Source organism: Salarias fasciatus, chromosome 20 (genome assembly GCF_902148845.1).
Source record: "Salarias fasciatus chromosome 20, fSalaFa1.1, whole genome shotgun sequence".
In the NCBI taxonomy this organism is placed as follows: Eukaryota; Metazoa; Chordata; class Actinopteri; order Blenniiformes; family Blenniidae; genus Salarias; species Salarias fasciatus.
Window position 1 is genome coordinate 33105213 of NC_043764.1, and position 18537 is coordinate 33123749.

At 45.1% G+C, this 18537-nt stretch overlaps 1 protein-coding gene across 1 annotated transcript in view; it reads right to left on the bottom strand.

Annotated features, from left to right (window-relative positions):
* The window catches only part of LOC115407998 (voltage-gated potassium channel subunit beta-2-like), a 49592-nt gene that overhangs the window by 16549 nt on the left and 14506 nt on the right, over positions 1-18537 (bottom strand). The window contains exon 4 of the mRNA XM_030118570.1: positions 293-330. Coding sequence (XP_029974430.1) covers positions 293-330 — 38 coding nt within the window. The remainder of the gene's footprint in view (positions 1-292; positions 331-18537) is intronic.

Below are 18537 nucleotides of genomic sequence, written 5' to 3' on the forward strand. Positions count from 1 at the left end.
TGGCAAATGTGTTTGAGCATGTAGAATAACACAAAATGTGCATCAGCTTCACGAGTTAACAGTGTGACACTAACTGGAGCAGGTTAGGTTGATCAGTACGTCTACATTACATGAAAATCTCACAGGTGATCAATACAGTAAACATTCAAGAAAAACTTTTAAACAACAAATAAAATCAAATTCGTTTTGAAAAGAAAGTGTGTGGAGCTGATGTACAAACTTTTTGTGTAAATCCAGCCGACTCTTCTTTCAGTGTGTGTACATTAAGCCCGAGGTGTTGGCGCTTTCTTACCTGATTTGTGATCTGACCACCGAAGGTAACCCATGTCCCTGTAAACAAACAAACCGAAAACATTTGTATGAATTAAAAAAAAATACATGTGTGAAAAGAAGCATTTCATCTATTTCCACTGTGTCTTGCCCCTGTGACATGAACCATGACCGTCTACTGAGCCAGTCATTTGCTCGTTGATCAGACAGTGAGTAGGATCCATCCTGAAAGCGTCCCTGTGCCCAGCAGGAAATGGCGTACCACCAAAATAAGGTGATTTATAAAGCCATGCATGCATTAGCACTGTCAAAATTATCGCGACAATAACAAGTTCATTCTAATTCCTACTTTCGCCACTGATTTATTTGAAGTGCACATTTTGTGACCCTTATCTCACATCGTAGTTTGGGAAAGTGAGACTCAGATAGCATGCGGGTGTGGGCCACTTCAGGGAACAATCCGCCACTGTAGGCATTCTTCTGGGCACAAAACAGATGTAAGCCGAAACTGGCCCATGTGGTAAATACTACATTTGGGCCATAAATCCCAAAACAAATATGGCCCAAGTTTGGCAAATATGTGGCAGAATAGGGAATGGTTATTCTGTAGGTGAACCAAGGCTGGGCCATACATGGTTGAGCACACGTGGCCCACCTTTGCTGAAATGCATTTGGGCCAGTTTTGGCCAAAAGACGGCAAGTAAGCACCGACTAATCTGGATGTGAGCCTTAAGTGGCCCACATATGAGAAAACGCACATGGCCCATGTAGCTGTCGCAGTAAAAACAGTAATATTATTTATTCATTTTTTGTATAATATCCACTGTAATTTATGTTAGTATCTTTGTTGCAATACTGCCCTCGTGTGGTTAAAAAGTTATTGTGAGAAAGCTGCAGGTGGAAGCCTCGCCACACCGGGGAAGTTGTTTGCAAAGGAGGACAGAAAAGAAGGAAATGCAAAGAAACACGGACGGACAGCAAACCTAACAGCTCCCACATATTTGGATAGAAGGCACACGCGGTATGACTTTTTATTTCTGCAAATGTGGATGTTTATTTGAGTTTGTCATTTCATTGATGAATATTTTTTGTGTCTGTTACTTTTTAGTTTTTCACGTTGGTTCTTGCCCAGCAAGAAAGAAAGAAATCACTGGCAAAATCATCAGTCGATGCGTGGCCTATTGTGTGCAAATAAATAACCTGGGAGCGGTTACAGTGAAAAACGTGTCCCCTGCGTCGTCAATGAGGATCCATCGCAGCACCGGTGTGAGAGGAGCAAGCCAGCGAAAGAGCAACGAGTGAGCGGCGTGGCTTCAGCTCCACCATGCTCCAAGGGAGCGAGGCCAACGTGGAGACCATCACCAGCCTCCACGGTTCTGCAGCAGCTGGGTATCCAAACTTCAACAGCTTTTCCAGTGGAATTAAAGAAGACTAAAGCTTCATTTCAGCACAATGCAAGTCTACAGTAAGCCCACGTTTCAGAAGGATACCAGGTCAGACTGTTGATAAAAGTCAAAATACAAAGAAGAAGAGATAAAGGAAAACAGTTCAAAAGAGTTACAGAGAGTTAAAATTGTTTTCTAAGTGTTTTTGTTTATTTTTCGCTGAGGGACTGGTATTGTTTGATATTTAATATTGGGTTAACTTTGAAAATATTTGAAGTGCACTGTGCAAACACTTTGAGATGGAAGGTACTTCAGAAACACGTGTGTTAGAAGAAGTAATTGAAGCATTAGAAAAAGAAAAGGCTTTATTAGAGGTTAAACTAATGGATGAGCTTGAAGACGAAGAAAAAGAAGAGGTTGAAATACGCCGCGGAGAGATCCATGCACATCTTGAAATTCAAAGAATAGGTCAATGTCCAGTCCAAACTTTTCTTGGAGTTGAAACAGAAGTTAGGCATTCAGAGAGAGAAAGAAATCTGAGAAAATGTTAGAACTGAAAAGAGATGACATAATGAGCAAAGAGACAAGTTTTATGTCAACCTACTTGCACTTTAAAGCTGAGGTTCAACTCACAAGGTCGAAACTGAAAGGAGAATGCTCTAAACTTGAGTTAGGTGACATGATTCAAAAGGTTGAAAAATGTGAATCAGATTTCAAGCAAAGCTACGAGCGGCTACCCAAAAGTCCCCAGCATTTGGTTGTAACTTTTAATTTATTGTATTTCAAAATAAAACACCACCGTCGCCTTCAAAATGATCTTCATCCACACTAATGCAGCGCTCCAGCCGTGTCTCCCACTTCACCAATGCGTCGTCAGACCCGTGCGTAATTGTGCCATTCAGGGCCGGCTGTGATTTGTCTGTCCCCTCCTCCACATCTGCAAACCGCTGTCCCTTCAGCTGCTTCTTCAACCTGGGGAACAAGAAAAAGTCACTGGAGGCTTCATCTGGAGAATCAGGCGGATGGGAGAGGAGATTCATCTCATTCTTCTCCAGAAACTGCGTGAGGCGCAGCGCCGTGTCCGCTGGCGCTCTGTGGTGGTGGATCAACCGGCTCCACTCCGCCACGACGCTCTGCTTCCTCCTCACATCCTCACGGAGCGTCTGAGGACTTCCTGTAGTAGTCCTGGTTTACAGTCTGACCTGGAGGGACAGACTCGCTGTGGACGAGACCCTGGACAGCCAAGAAGCAGCTCAGCATTGTTTTCACGGCTGAGCGGACCTGACGCGCCGACATCTGGCCCTTTTCAAACCCCCGGACCACTCATGGACCTGAGTCTTCCCCAGAGCAGCATCCTTGTAGGCTTGCTGCAACAAGCTGAGTGTTTCTGCTGCTGTTTTTTCCCAGCAAAAAGCAGAATCTAATGTTCGCGCGCTGCTGTAGCTTTCCAGTTAATGTCGCCATTTCGGAAAAATCGCAGACCGCAGCTGCACTCTGTTACTATACTGTATTGGCCCGAATATAAGACGATGTTTTTTTCCAGAAACTGCTTCCTCAAAAGTGGGGTGGTGTTATAATCGCGGACTTACGGTAGATGGTCAATACCCATCCGCGCCGCTAGATGGAGCCAAAGTATCACTGAGCAGAGAGCGAGTGGAGCGATGAAATGAGATCAAATGATCTGATGAAAAATGGCGGATCATCTGGAACAAAGGGGCTGAACGCTGGACAACTGAGCAAACAACAGAGGAGAAGTTATGATACCAACTTTAAACTGATGGTGATCAACGCAGCAGAGTCATCAAACTACTGCCAAGCCGCCAGGAGGTCTGGTGGAGCAGAGCCTCGTTCTTATTGGAGAGCACAGAAAAAACGCCTAAAGATGCTAACGCTATGAGAAAAGGTTGCCCTGGTCCCGAGAGAGACGCTTCAGAGAGACTGATAGAAAGGTGAGTGAACACGTCACTGGAAAAACGGAAAGACGGAATGTCCACCACCAGAGCCTGATTCAGCTGAAGGACCTGGAAAGTTGTTTACATCATTTATGCAGTTTTGACCCCTTGAGGTTCTTATTTGTTGCTTATTGTTTCTTATTTTGAGAAAGAGAATATATTTTTTGTTCAATACTGTAGTAATATTTTTTTCATTTTATATCTCCTGAAATGTTATCTCAGTTGTGAGTTTTTGAGTTTATAATAATTATATAATAAAAAAGTTGTTTTATGAGTGACCTTCTTGTCTTCAGCATTTTTTTTTTTTTTTTTTTTTCACAAAATGATCTTTGAAAAATAGGGGTCGCGTTATAATCGGAGTCGTCTTATATTCGGGCCAATATGGTAAATAGCGCCTGACAGGCGTCAGTGTCACTCTGGGAGCTCAGCTTTTTCACAGATATGCACGAGACTTACCTGCAGCACATCTGATGGCCAGAAGTCGAAACTCATTAATATTAGTATTTTACGACCAAATTCCGGTTTGTTTTGAGTCCCCCCTCATATGTAGCTTTACGTGCACTTGACCGCACCATCTCAAGACATAAGGAGAAAAATGGAGAGTGGCAGTTTGGTTTATACTGATATCAAAAGCTTCTGAAAAGGCATCATGTTGATTCTGACAAGGAACTTAATGCATAAGCTGCAAGAGAATCTGTCTTTCAATTACTGCAAAGAGAGGATGCAAAGTCAATTTATGGCTCAACTGTGTCAAGGCAGAGAAGTCAGTACAAAAGTCTAAGTGAGCACAAAAGTCAATTGTCTGCAAAAAGGGCTGAAGCAGCAGCACGTTTAGCTTCAAAACAAGCAGAACTAAACAGAGAAATGGAAATCTCAATGCAAAGACAGGAGACTTTAGCTCAGCAAGAGAAGCAGAAAATGTTGGAGAACCAAAGAGATCTTGAGGTAATAGAGGCAGAATACAAGGTATATGCTGAAGAAGAATCAAAGGCGAATGCAGAAAAAACTGCAAGTGAAATAAAGGTCACTTCAAGTCAGCTTCCAAAACAGCAGCAGCACAATGTCTCAAGCCCAGAAGTTCTTTGTAAGCCAGCGCCAGCTTTACCTGAGCTTAAAAGTGAAAATATTTTCCAAAGGGTGTATGTACCACAAACTTGTGAAAGTAATACAATGCCAAAGCACACTGAAGTAGCACTAGTTCAAGTGTTAAAGGACTCGTTGACAATGACAAGACTGCCAGCTCCTGAACCATTTACATTTAGCGGGGATCCGCTGACTCCCTCTAGAACTGCCACCTTATCGTGGTAGAGGAGTTTGAGAGCCCGCATGATCCCAGGAGCTCTGTTGCCGGGGGGCTTTATGCCCCCTAGTGGGGTCTCCCATGGCAAACAGGTCCTGGGTGACGGGCCAGACTGAGAGCAGTTCAAAAGCCCTTATGAGAAGGAATACAACAAAGGTCGTGACGTCGCCCGGTATGGCGCAGCCGGGGCCCCACCAGCCAGGCCTAGGGTTGGGGCTCGTAAGCGAGCGCCTGGTGGCCGGGCCTTTGCCCACAGGGCCCGGCCGGGCTCAGCCCAAAGGAACGACGTGGGTAGACCCTCCGGTGGGCTCACCACCCACCGAGGGAACCGTAGGGGCCGGGTGCAATGTGGATTGGGTGGCAGCCGACGGCAGGGTGCCCGGCGACCTGATCCTCAGACACAGAGACTGGCTCTAGGGACATGGAATGTCACCTCGATGGGGGGGAAGGAGCCCGAGCTTGTGAGGGAGGTTGAGAGGTACCGGCTAGATATAGTCGGGCTCACCTCCACGCAGCCGGGGCTCTGGAACCCAACCTCTCAAGAAGGACTCTCCACTTCTCTGGCGTTGCCCACAGTGAGGGGCGGCAGGCTGGTGTGGATTTGCTTATAGCCCCACAGCTCAGCCGCCATGTGTTGGAGTTCACCCCAGTGAACGAGAGGGTCTGGTCCCTGGTCCTCCGGGTTGGGGACAGGTGCCTCACTGTTGTCTCGGCTTACGGGCCGAACAGCAGTGCAGAGTACTCGGCCTTCTTGGAGTCCCTGGGAGGGGCGCTGGACAGTGCTCTGACTGGGGACTCCATTGTTCTACTGGGGGACTTCAACACCCACATGGGCAGCGACAGTGAGACCTGGAAGGGGGTGATTGGATCGGCCTCCCCAATCTGAACCCGAGTGGTGTTTTGTTACTGGACTTCTGTGCTAGCCACAGTTGGTCCATAACAAACACCATGTTCGAGCACAGCGGTGTCCATAAGTGCACTTGGCACCAGGACACCCTAGGTCGGAGGTCGATGATCGACTTTGTTATCGTGTCATCTGACCTCTGACCTCATGTTTTGGACACTCGAGTGAAGAGAGGAGCAGAGCTGTGGACCGATCACCACCTGGTGGTGAGCTGGATTTGCTGGCGGAGGAGGAAACCGGACAGACTTGGCAGACCCAAACGTGTTGTGAGGGTCTGCTGGAAACGTCTGGTGGAACCCTCTGTCAGCAGGGTTTTCAACTCCCACCTCCGGGAGAGCTTCTCTCATGTCCCAAGGGAGGCTTGGGACATTGAGTCCGAGTGGACCATGTTCTCTACCTCCATTGTCGAAGCAGCTGCCCGGAGCTGTGGTCGTAAGGTCTCCGGTGCATGTCGTGGCGGCAACCCTCAAACCCGGTGGTGGACACCGGAAGTAAGGGCTGCCGTCAAGCTGAAGAAGGAGTCCTATCGAGCCTTGTTGGCTCATGGGACTCCAGAAGCAGCTGACAGGTACCGGCAGGCCAAGAGAACTGCAGCCCGAGTGGTTGTGGAGGCAAAAACTCAGGTCTGGGAGGAGTTCGGGAGGCCATCGGTCAGCCTCGAAGAAATTCTGGCAAACCGTCCGGCGCCTCAGGAGGGGAAAGCAGGTCTCCGCCAACACTGTTTACAGTGGAGGAGGAGCTGCTGACCTCAACTGGGCATATTGTTGGACGGTGGAAGGAATACTTCGAGGCCCTCCTCAATCCCGTCGCCACGTCTTCCGTGGAGGAAGCAGAGTCTGAGGTCTCAGAAGTGGACTCATCCATCACCCAAACTGAAGTCACCGAGGTGCTCGGTAAGCTCCTCGGTGGCAAGGCACCGGGGGTGGATGAGATTCGCCCCAAGTACCTTAAGTCTCTGGATGTGCAGGGACTGTCTTGGTTGACACGTCTCTGCAACATCGCGAGGCAGTCGGGGACAGTGCCTCTGGACTGGCAGACCAGGGTGGTGGTCCCTGTTTAAAAAGGGGGACCGGAGGGTGTGCTCCAACTATAGGGGGATCACACTCCTCAGCCTCCCTGGGAAAGTCTATTCCAGGGTACTACAGAAGGACGATTTGACCGATAGCCGAACCTCAGATTCAGGAGGAACAATGAGGTTTTCGTCCTGGTCGTGGAACAGTGGACCATCTCTATACCCTCCATAGGGGGCTTTGTGGACTTGGAGAAGGCGTTCGACTGCGTCCCTCGTGGTGTCTTGTGGGGGTGCTCCAGGAATACGGAGTCCGGGGCCCCTTGTTAAGGGCCATCCGGTCTTTGTATGACTGGAGTAGGAGTCTGGTCCGCATTGCTGGCAGTAAGTCGGACCTGTTCCCGGTGCATGTTGGACTCCGGCAGGGCTGCCCTTTGTCACCGGTTCTGTTCACAATCTTTATGGACAGAATTTCTAGGTGCAGCCAGGGGCCGGAGGGGGTGCGGCTTGGGAACCACAGGATTTCATCTCTGCTTTTTGCAGATGATGTTTTCCTGTTGGCTTCATCGAACCCGGACCTACAGCATGCACTGCGGCGGTTCACAGCCGAGTGTGAAGTCGACAGGGATGAGGATGAGCACTTCCAAATCCGAGGCCATGGTCCTCGACCGGAAGAAGGTGGCTTGCCCCCTCCATGTCGGTGGAGAGACTCTGGCCCAAGTGGAGGAGTTTAAGTATCTTGGGGTCTTGTTCACGAGTGAGGGATGGATGGAGGAGAGATTGACAGGCGGATCGGTGCAGAGGCTGCAGTGATGCAGTCGTTGTATCGGTCCGTCGTGGTGAAGAAGGAGCTGAGCCGAAAGGCGAAGCTCTCGATTTACCGGTCAATCTATGTTTCCACCCTCACCTATGGTCATGAACTTTGGGTCATGACTGAAAGGACAAGATCCCAGATACAAGTGGCTGAAATGAGCTTCCTCCGTAGGGTGGCTGGGCGCTCCCTTAGAGACAGGGGGAGGAGCTCAGTCACCAGGGAAGAGCTGCTACTCCTCCACATCGAGAGGGGCCAGCTGAGGTGGCTCGGGCATCTGGTTGGGATGCCTCCTGGACGCCTCCCTAGGGAGGTGTTCCGGGCATGCCCCACCAGGAGGAGACCCCGGGGAAGACCCAGGACACGCTAGAGAGACTATGTCTCCCGACTGGCCTGGGAACGCCTTGGGATCCTCCTAGAGGAGCTGGAGGAAGTGTCTGGGGACAGGGAAGTCTGGGCATCCCTGTTGAGACTGCTGCCCCTGTGACCCGGCCCTGGATAAGCGGTTGAAGTTGGATGGATGGATGGATGGGGATCCGCTGAAATTCAGTGAGAGGAGCACCTATTTCAAAGCTTTAATAGAGACTAGCTGTGTTGATCCAGCTTACAGATTGTTCTACCTGAAAAAGTACATAAGTGGGGAAGCTCTTACTGTATTAGAAAGGACATTTTAAAGAAGTGATGAGGAACCTTACACCCAGGCTTGGGAGGCTTTGAATAAACGTTACGGCCATTCATTTGTTGTCCAGAGAGCATTCAGAGGAAAACGAAGCAGTTTGCCAAAGATTGGGTCAAAAGAGTCTCTGAAACTGCGAGAGTTTAGTGATTTCCCATTTCATGCAAAAACGCTATGCCTCATGTACAAGGTCTCGGGGTATTAGACGATTCTGAGGAAAATAAAAAAATACTCCTCAAGCTACCAGACTGGGCAACAACACATTGCAACAGATATGTAACTAAAACATTGGATGAGGGAAAAGAATATCCAAGTTTTGCGGAATTTACTGACTTTGTGGCTGAAGAAGCACGCATAGCATGCAACCCAGTTTTGTCCTTGTTTGCATTGCGAACATGTGACGAACCAGACAAGGAGCAAAAGCGTCCTAAGGCGAGTGTCTTTACTATGACAAAAGGAAACAAGAATACTAAGGCGGCAAGCACAGCTCAGAGTAACAAGGAACTCAAATCTCCCCCTTCCACAACTCAGAACAAAAGACAAATTGAGTGCATTTGTTGTAAGCAAAGCCACTTTATTTACAAGTGTGGAAAATTTGCTGAAATGGCTCTCGTCCCAACTCAGCCGGAAGGTGGAGAAGAAGAAACAGGACTGGCCATAACCTTTCCAGCCAGGTGCACAATAGCACTCGCATTCTGGATACATAGAGAAAAAAAAACACATTAAAAACACAAAATAACATTGCTGCCCTGGATCTGTGTTTACTGCTGGCAAAAAGAGTTATTGCACTTTCATGGAGAAAGACCAGTAAACCTAAATTTATTGCCTGGATTAAGGAAATGTCCACAACTTTACCTATGGAGAAAATCACTTACATTATAAAGGGTAAACTACCACATTTCCAAAATATTTGGGGCCCTTTTATTCAATACATGCTCCTGACACCGCAATACTCAAGCATATTGCAAGATGGCGGCGCCAGGTATGGCAGGAGTAGTCTCGGCTCTATTCATTCTTATATTGTTCGTGACATTTTCTGGTGTCAGTCAGACACCGTCGGATCATTACTTTTACGACCTGAAACTGTCATTGTTAAACAAGCCGATGACAACCCACGGATGCAAACATTTTGGATTCGGAAAGTACGCCCTGGCTGCTACGTTCATTCATCCGCACCTTTTCCGTCAATCAACTACTAAAACTGCACTGAAACAACGGCAAACCATCGCTCTTGTCATCGTCATCTGCCTCCTGCTATCTGGGGACATCCACCAGTGTCCAGGCCCCATCAACCTCGGACCAGACCAGAGCCACCACCATGCTAACATCGCCGCTAATGGGAGCAACATCCATAACTTTCAGGTATTCTCACCTTGTTCTTTCTACACCGCACCTCAATCAACTCACCTCCATCCATCTGCTCTCCCTGCGAGTGTCACGGTGTCACCCGTGCCCAGGACGGCCGAGGCGATCAGCGGGATGGAGCCCGGGAGTCGCGTCTCCAACTGGGACAGTACGCGGGTGCTAGCCCCGCTGGATCTCAACCTCCACCCGGCGCACTCTAGCCCAGCCGCTCCAGTCAGCGCAGAGGGGCACGGGCTCCACAACCGCCGACCACATTCTGCGCGAAGATCGCCGATCCTTGCCCAGAACGGGGAATACTCCACCAGCTTGCTTCCACCACAACTTTGCCGGCATCTCACCGGCGCTCACGCAACGCGTCACTGGCAGCTACGTCATCCGAGAACGACCACCACAAGGAACAATAACAGATTACGTCAGGCTGAGACACGCCGGAGACATGGAAAACGCGGGGTGGATTTCCGCCTTCTCCGGACTTTTCCAAAACACCAGCCCATATCCAAAATCAAAATAACACTTTTCAATTCTCAATCACTTACAAATAAAACCGGACTAATATTGGACCATATCCTTGATAACCAATTGCATATGATGTGCCTTACTGAAACCTGGCACAAACCACAATCTTACATCACACTAAATGAAGCTTGTCCCCCAGGATACTCCTTTCTGGAGAAGGCCAGGACTTCTGGTCGTGGAGGGGGTCTTGCTGTCATTTACCATAAAGACCTTATCGTAACCCCTCTCCCACAACCACAGCTGACTACCTTTGAGTGTCTTACATTCAAATGTAGATCACAAAAAGAAACACTAACATTTGTCCTCATTTACCGCCCTCCAAAAACATGTCCTGGATTTATAAATGAACTACAAGAGCTTCTCACATCAATTTGTGCAACATCACAAAATACACTTATAATGGGAGATTTCAATCTGCATGTTGACTGTCCTACAAATCGCCCTGCTGCAGAATTCCTTGAACTCCTGGACTATCTGCATCTCTCCCAGCATGTCACAATACCCACTCACGCAAAAGGTCATATACTCGATCTTGTAATAACCGACGCTGTCCCTGCAATCACAAACTTGCAAGTCTTCGACCTGGGAATGTCAGACCATAAGGCCATCTCTCTGGAACTGCCCCTAGCAGGTTCCCACCCAAAAACAAGACGGCAAATCCAGTTCAGAAACTTAAAAGAAATAGACACGACACTCTTCAACCACGACATACAGGAAATCTCACCAGTCACGCAGTTCCCATCAGTTAATGGTTCTGTTGACCACTATAACTTAAATCTTCATAACATCCTTGAGTCACATGCACCCCTAAAGACTAAAACAGTTACTTTCTCCCGATCTGCCCCATGGTACACCCCAGAGCTGCGCAAAATGAAAACAGCTGGCCGTGCCCTGGAACGAAGATATGTCTCCAGTGGTTTACATGTGCATAAACAGGCCTACCGCGAGCATCAACAATCATATTCTAGAGCACTAAACACAGCCAGGTCTCAATATCTCTCTTATAAAATCTCAAACAGCACCAGTAACTCTAAACAGTTGTTCTCAACAATCAATTCACTGATCAAACCTCCCTCTCACACACACACCGATGTCAGCACCGATCAGTGCAACAGATTCATGGACTTCTTCACCAATAAGGTAGCCTCAATCCGGTCTAACATCCCTACTACAGCCTCACCCCTCTCTGATACCACTCTCCCTATGCCACTACACTCATTCGCCATTTTCTCAAACATCACTCATTCAGAGTTGGAGAGGATCATAAAAAACATGAAACCCTCCACATGCCCTCTGGACCCCTTGCCTACCTCCCTACTGAAATCCAACATTGCGGCCATTAGTCCACTAATCACAGAAATCATTAACCAGTCTCTCCAGTCCGGTCAGGTCCCTCCAGCTCTCAAAACAGCAGTCATCCGCCCCCATCTGAAAAAGCCCTCTCTCGACCCCGAAATCCTTGCTCACTACAGGCCTATTTCAAATTTACCTTTCCTCTCCAAGGTACTAGAAAAGGTGGTTGCAGCCCAACTACATTCCCATCTTCATAGCCATCACTTATATGAAAAATTTCAATCTGGTTTCCGATCTGCACACAGCACAGAGACAGCTCTGGTCCGCGTCATGAACGATCTACTCATGGCTGTGGACCAGGGCTCACCATCCCTCCTCCTGTTACTGGACTTGTCAGCTGCCTTCGATACCGTCGATCACACCATTCTGCTCCATCGCCTCCAATCAGTGATTGGTATCACTGGAACCACTTTCAAATGGTTCCAATCCTACCTCACGGACAGAATAGAATATGTGCAACTCGGCAAATCCAAGTCTTTCCCCCATTCGGTAAGCTGTGGTGTACCACAAGGTTCAGTTCTCGGTCCAACCCTCTTTTCCATATACATGCTTCCCCTTGGTCATATCATTCAAAAACACAATGTCTCATTTCACTGCTATGCTGACGACACTCAGTTATACATAAAAATGGACTCCGCACTCCCCTCAGCTCTACCACCAGCACTCTGTGTTTGCCTGGAGGAGATAAGGGCATGGATGTCTGAAAACTTTCTTCAATTAAACAGCAACAAAACAGAAGCCATCTTGGTTGGTACAACACATCAAACTCGGTCCCTCCCCTTCAGCAGTATTCCCATTTTTGGTCATAACATTTCCCTGTCATCCTCTGTTAAAAATCTTGGAGTCATCTTTGACCCTCAGCTCACTCTTGAAACCCACATAAACCACCTCTGTAAAATCTCTTTCTTCCACCTCAAAAACATCGCCAAACTCCGCCCCTCCCTCTCCCAACCAGACGCTGAGAGGCTGGTCCATGCCTTCATCTCCTCCAGGCTGGATTACTGCAATGCCCTCCTCGTCGGGATCCCTGGCAAGAATCTGCAAAAGCTGCAGCACATTCAGAACTGTGCTGCCCGGATCTTGACGAGGAGGCGCAAATTCGATCATATCACACCGATACTCAAAACTCTCCACTGGCTGCCAATCAAATACAGAATCCACTACAAAGTCTGCCTCCTCACTCACCAGTGCCTACATGGAACTGCCCCGTCCTACCTCCGCGAACTACTTACACCCCATACCGCCACACGAAGTCTCCGCTCCTCCTCCTCTTCCACCTACTGCCTCCAACAACCCAGGACTAAACTCTCCACCATGGGAGGCGGGGCCTCCAGGCAGTGGCCCCTCGGCTGTGGAATGCTCTCCCTGGGACACTGAGGGCCCCACTAAGTGTGGAAACCTTTAAAAAAGGCCTAAAGACTTTATTGTTTCAAAAGGCCTATTAGATCCATTGTCTTCTCCATCTTGGTCTTGACTTGAAGTTTTAATATGTTTAATATGTTATGTTTTTTTTTTTTTTTTTTTTTTTTTTCCTCTGATCTTTGTATTTCTGCCCGAGAATTGTTTTTAATCTTGTTTTGTAGCACTTTGAGATTTCTTTTGAAATGTAAAGCGCATTACAAATAAAATGTATTATTATTTATTATTATTATTAATACATGGGGAATGTGGACTTAAGTAATGTGATGAATGAGGAGGTTGAGGCATAGACATTATTGGCCCTTTGCAGGTTTTCTAAATTAATTTCTTTTCGTTTATTATTGGGATTCTTTATCCTGTGCGAACTGTACTCTTTTTGAAATTGAGAAACTGGAAGAATAGTGAAAAACCTTAAGCTTTCCCATGTTACAACAGAGAAACTTTTTTTTTGTTTGTTTTTGTTGTTTGTTTGTTTTTTATTTTAATTAGTTGTTTTTGTTTATCTCTTTGTTTTTATTTTTGAATATATACACTAACTATATTTACAGTTCATATATTCTGTTTTGCACTAACTGATGTTACACAGATCTGGTTTGTAAAGTAAGGGTGATTGAACATTGAAGTGTCTGTGGTAAGAAATTTGAGAGATTTGGATCATTACAAGTCATGATGAATTTAGTTTTGTTTTTTTGTTTTATTCGTTTGTTTGTTTTTGATTTCTGTTTTCTGTTGAGATTTGATTGAAAGCCTATATTGTGGAGTAAGAACTTAAGTTTAAAGAAAAGGGAAGAAAAGGAAGGGAAGAGGAAAGAGAGAAAAAAAGACAGGATATAATTACTTTTGCTTAATGAATTACACACTTAATAGTCATTCTTTTTTGAGATCGGAATACACAGATCGTAGGATTTATGATTTTGAAAATGATGTCGATCCAGAGAATCATGTTTTTAGTCACATTCATGATTCTTGTAGATATTATACTGAGGAACTTCTTCAGGACAGCGTTAAGACCCTTTCATTAAGTCATTTCAATTGTAGAAGTTTACCTAAAAAATTCACAAAAATTAATGATTTTTTGGACACATTTAAAAATAACTTAAGTTATTTAACTTAAATTCAACTTAAGTGAAGAGAAGGATATTGATTTGAGCATTAATGGTTATGATTTATATGTTACCAATAGAACTAACAGGAGTGGAGGGGGTGTGGCTCTTTATATTGATAATAATTTAAAATGTAAACTAGTGGAACGCTTCACAGTTGTAATTGACGATCTAATGGAGTGTATTGCAGTGGAAACTGAATTAGAAAAAAGGAGGAACATGGTTGTTGCATGTGTTCATAGGAAAACCAGGATCAAATGTAGAAACATTTAAGGATAGTTAAGATGATTTAATGAAAGATTTAAATGACAATAAATCACTTATACTCTGTAGTGATTTTAACATTGACCTTTTAAAGGTATCTACACATGAACAATCTTCAGACTTTCTGGACACATTATACAGCAGAGGACGAGACCCATTGATTACAAAGCCTGGTAGAGTTACATCCTTCAGTGCAACACTAGTTGATAATATTTTCACAAATGTTCTGGATAACAGCATTACTAGTGGCCTTGTGATAAATGAAATAAGTGATCATTTACCTGTATTTGCAACATTTAATTATGAACTACAACGAAAGAATACAGAAAATTGCCGTAGATATAAAAGGGTGAGGACTCATGACTGAATAAATTCTTTTAGAAATGATCTCTTAAAACAGGAGTGGAATGGGGTTTACACAAATGAAGTAAATACTGCATATAATACATTTTTACAATGTTATTTAGCTCTTTACGATCAGCACTGTCCAGCAGTTCTATGTAAGCGTAAAACTAATAACAAAAATCCCTGGATATCAAGGAGCCTACAAAATGCATGTAAAAAGAAAAATAAACTTTATTATAGAGACTTCATAAAATCCAAAACAGAGACTGCTGAAAAAAAATATAAAGTGTACAAAACTAAGTTAACCAATATATTGAGAAAGGCAAAAAAAGAATATTATAATGCAATTCTACAAGAAAATAAAAACAATATTAAGGGTACATGGAACATTTTAAATAGTGTAATAGGTTATAAATCTAGCGCATTAGACCTACCCAATCATTTTATTAAGGACAGTAAGGTGATTAATAGAATGAATGAAGTGGCAAATTAATTTAACTCTTTTTTTGTAAATGTTGGGCCTAATTTGGCAAATGATATTATAAAAAATCAGGGTCAAATAGACAGTGGCTGGAAAATGGATAATAAGGTGATGCAATCAATGTTTCTTAGTGAGATTATGTAGCATAAAAGATCCGAGTGGATCGGACCACGGAGCCGAGATCGGTTCAGATGCATTAAGAACGGTCCGATGGCCCGGATTTATGCCGGCGCATCGGTTTTTTAAATTCCAGTACATGTTGTGCCCAGTATGTATACATAAACGCTGCCTCCGGCGCAAAACGGCGTCTCACGTCGCCGCCATGTTACTGCTTTATCTCTGATCTGAAAAGAGCCTGATTGTGACTGTGGAACCTGAACGCCTCACAGCTGAGCGACCGTCACCTGCTGCATCCGAGAGCAACACGATGGTCACTGAACAACAAGATGTAGATAAAACAACAACAGAACAGTAAACAGCCACGCTAAACCCAAAAGTTAAACCTACCAGAACAACGTTTCCCTCCTTCTCTCCAAGCCGCCGCTACGCCGCTCACACACTTCCTCTCAGAACTGAACTGTCCGTCAACAACACCTTTCCCGTTCTGTCTCGAGTTTAAATCTTCTTTCCACCGTCTCAGAAGCTGAGATGCGTCCCGTCGACTGATGCTGAAGCACGAAAGAATCGTTCAAATCCAGCTAGTTCGTTGGTGGCTAACAGCTAAGCTAACCTCTGACTGCAACGTTTCGCAGCAGGACGCTTTTACGAAGTGTCCCTGAACGCAGCACGGTGCTGCACAGCGCCGCAGGTCGTTCACTGAATCAGAGGGTTTCAGGTGTTTCACAGGTGATGAAGGCGGTTCAGGAGGAGCTGGTCCTGACAGGGTCATCGATGGCGTCACTGCCTCTGTGAAGCAGCTGCCTCACATTCTTAAAATCATCTGGTCGGCCAGATATGATTGTGCAGGCCACTTTTTATTTATATTTATCATTATTTAATTTATTTATATTTATATATTATTTTGATTTATTTATATAAATTATATTTATTTTATTTTGTAATAATTTCTTTTTTATCTATTTTTTTATACCTTAGTTTTTTTCATTGGGATTGTATTTTAAGAACATCCAGAGTTTGAAGTTGTTGAAATGACTGTAGTTGTTGAAGTCTGTTTTGGTTTACTCTGAATACAAAAAAATAAACAAAATCTGTTTTGAAGTTTAATTTCTGTTTTTCTCTCTTAGTTACAGAGTGCCTGAGAGTTACATTAAAGGTATAATACAGAATTTTGATTTCCGGGTGGATCACCTAAATAATTGGTGGGTCCGTTTGTCAGTCATTCTGACGAGCTGCTTTTGTAAGGCGGTTCTACGAGCTTGCGCCCAATCAGCTTCTCCGTTTTGCGCATTCAGAGTGCTTCTGTAGCCGTGAGCTTCTGAGCTACTCCTTACCGATGGCGAGTCTGACATAATGAAACTGTAACTGTTTCGGAAAACAAGCTTTATTTATGAGCGAGGCGGATCGCAGAAACTGTAAACAGAGCCGTGCACGCCGGAGAAGAGGAGATCGCGCTCGCACGCTTCCACGTTTCCTGGGAGAAGCAGGAGAGCCGGGCGGATGGTCTGGAGCATGGCGTTGTTCAAAAAGTGAGTAACAGACTTTTGGCTTCATCTTTTCGAGAACACGTGATGCAGACAGGCATGGTGGCGTCTCGGCTGCCGCTGCCTGAAGCTTTGTCAATTTAGTTTACATTAGGTTATTTTATGTGTCAACTTGAGCAAGACCATGTAAAAGTAACAAGAATTTTTTTCGACCGTAATTTTAGCTGTTTTCTGCATTTGAAAGAATAAAATGTGAAAATTGCAAATCGAATCGCAATCGCATTATTGGTGAGAAAAATCGCAATTAGGTTTTTTGTCAAAATCGTGCAACCCTAATCATCATGATATCACTACTTTTAAAATCTGGAGATGACACTGAGAACAGCCACAGTTTAAACTCATCTGAAATCTTCTGATCTGTGTGTTTGTGGCCAATAAGTTTATTATTCTAACAGAGAAAGAGGCTGGTTTATGTCAGCATTTCTCCTTCACGTGTGGCTGTTTGTCTTAGAAGTGAGTCTTGATTTAAACACTTCATCAAGTCAATCTGAAGCCTGCTTTTCACGAAGCAACTGAATTAGAGCCATATGAAATCCGTGTTAACGGAATCGCGGACGGAATCGCGGAAATGGCCAATAAAAACGGAATTGGAATAAAACGCGTAATATTGCGGAATTCGTCCTAATCTGGTCTGAAATTCAGTTTTCGGGAGAAAATGGAACCTTATAGTGCAAAGCAAACATGCCGGGGGGACCGCCCGAGCTGCTGCAACGTGTACGTCACTTCCACAGCGCTGCTAACATGCTAAAGCTGCGTTCACAACGCCAAATGCTTTCCGCAATTTTGCGTCAAAATACAATTGAAAACAAATGTTCCAGCCACGACGAGACGCGACGCAACAACACAATGTCCAAGCGAGCTGCTCCCTCCCCTCTCACACATTCAAGAAAGTTATGAAACTCCACGCTAAGCGCTAAATACAGAGCAGAACAGTACACGGACTTTTATGCCTCAGGAGAAAAGCTTTTTTCGTAAATGCTGTCAACATACTGTGGACTGGACTCGCAAGGACGCATGCGACTAATTGAAAATTATTTCTTTGTTGCAGGACTTTAAACATTAAATCGACTGTTATATCCTATTAAATTGTGGACATTTATTCATTTCCACTTACCAGACACCTTTTTTTATGGTAAAAATGAGCATAAAAAACAAAATACCAAATACAGAAATATTAAAACGGAAAAAACGGAATTGGGGAAAAAATAAAACGGATTTCATATACCTCTGAACTGAATTTACAGTCAAATGAAAGTGAAAAACTTTGAGATTTTCTCACCTGAATCCAAAACTTGACTCTTTACACACTGGCTGTGGCTGAATGGATGATCCTACAGAGATAAAATCTATACCATAAATCCATGAAAGGCTTCTGATGGCCACAGTGGACAAAAATTTTTCAATTTTTGCCTTTTGGTTCTCGAACAATGGCATTTCTTCAACCGTGCGCATTCCATTAAAAACTGCTGGCTGGTGAGTGCAGCTCGTTGCCATGGCAACAGGCGCCATTGGGTGTGACATCACTGGACACGCCTTTGGTCTTGTTCCAGCTCTGATGACATCATCATGTGCTCTGCACCTTTCAGATTGGCTCTGCTGATCTGTTTCACTTTGTGTCAGAACTCCAGCAAGGAAGCATCTGGTGCATCTCTGCTCCACACCAAGAGACTTTAAGCACGTTTCAACGCGTTTCTACACTTTTTTACACAGTCAGCGGCGTTTC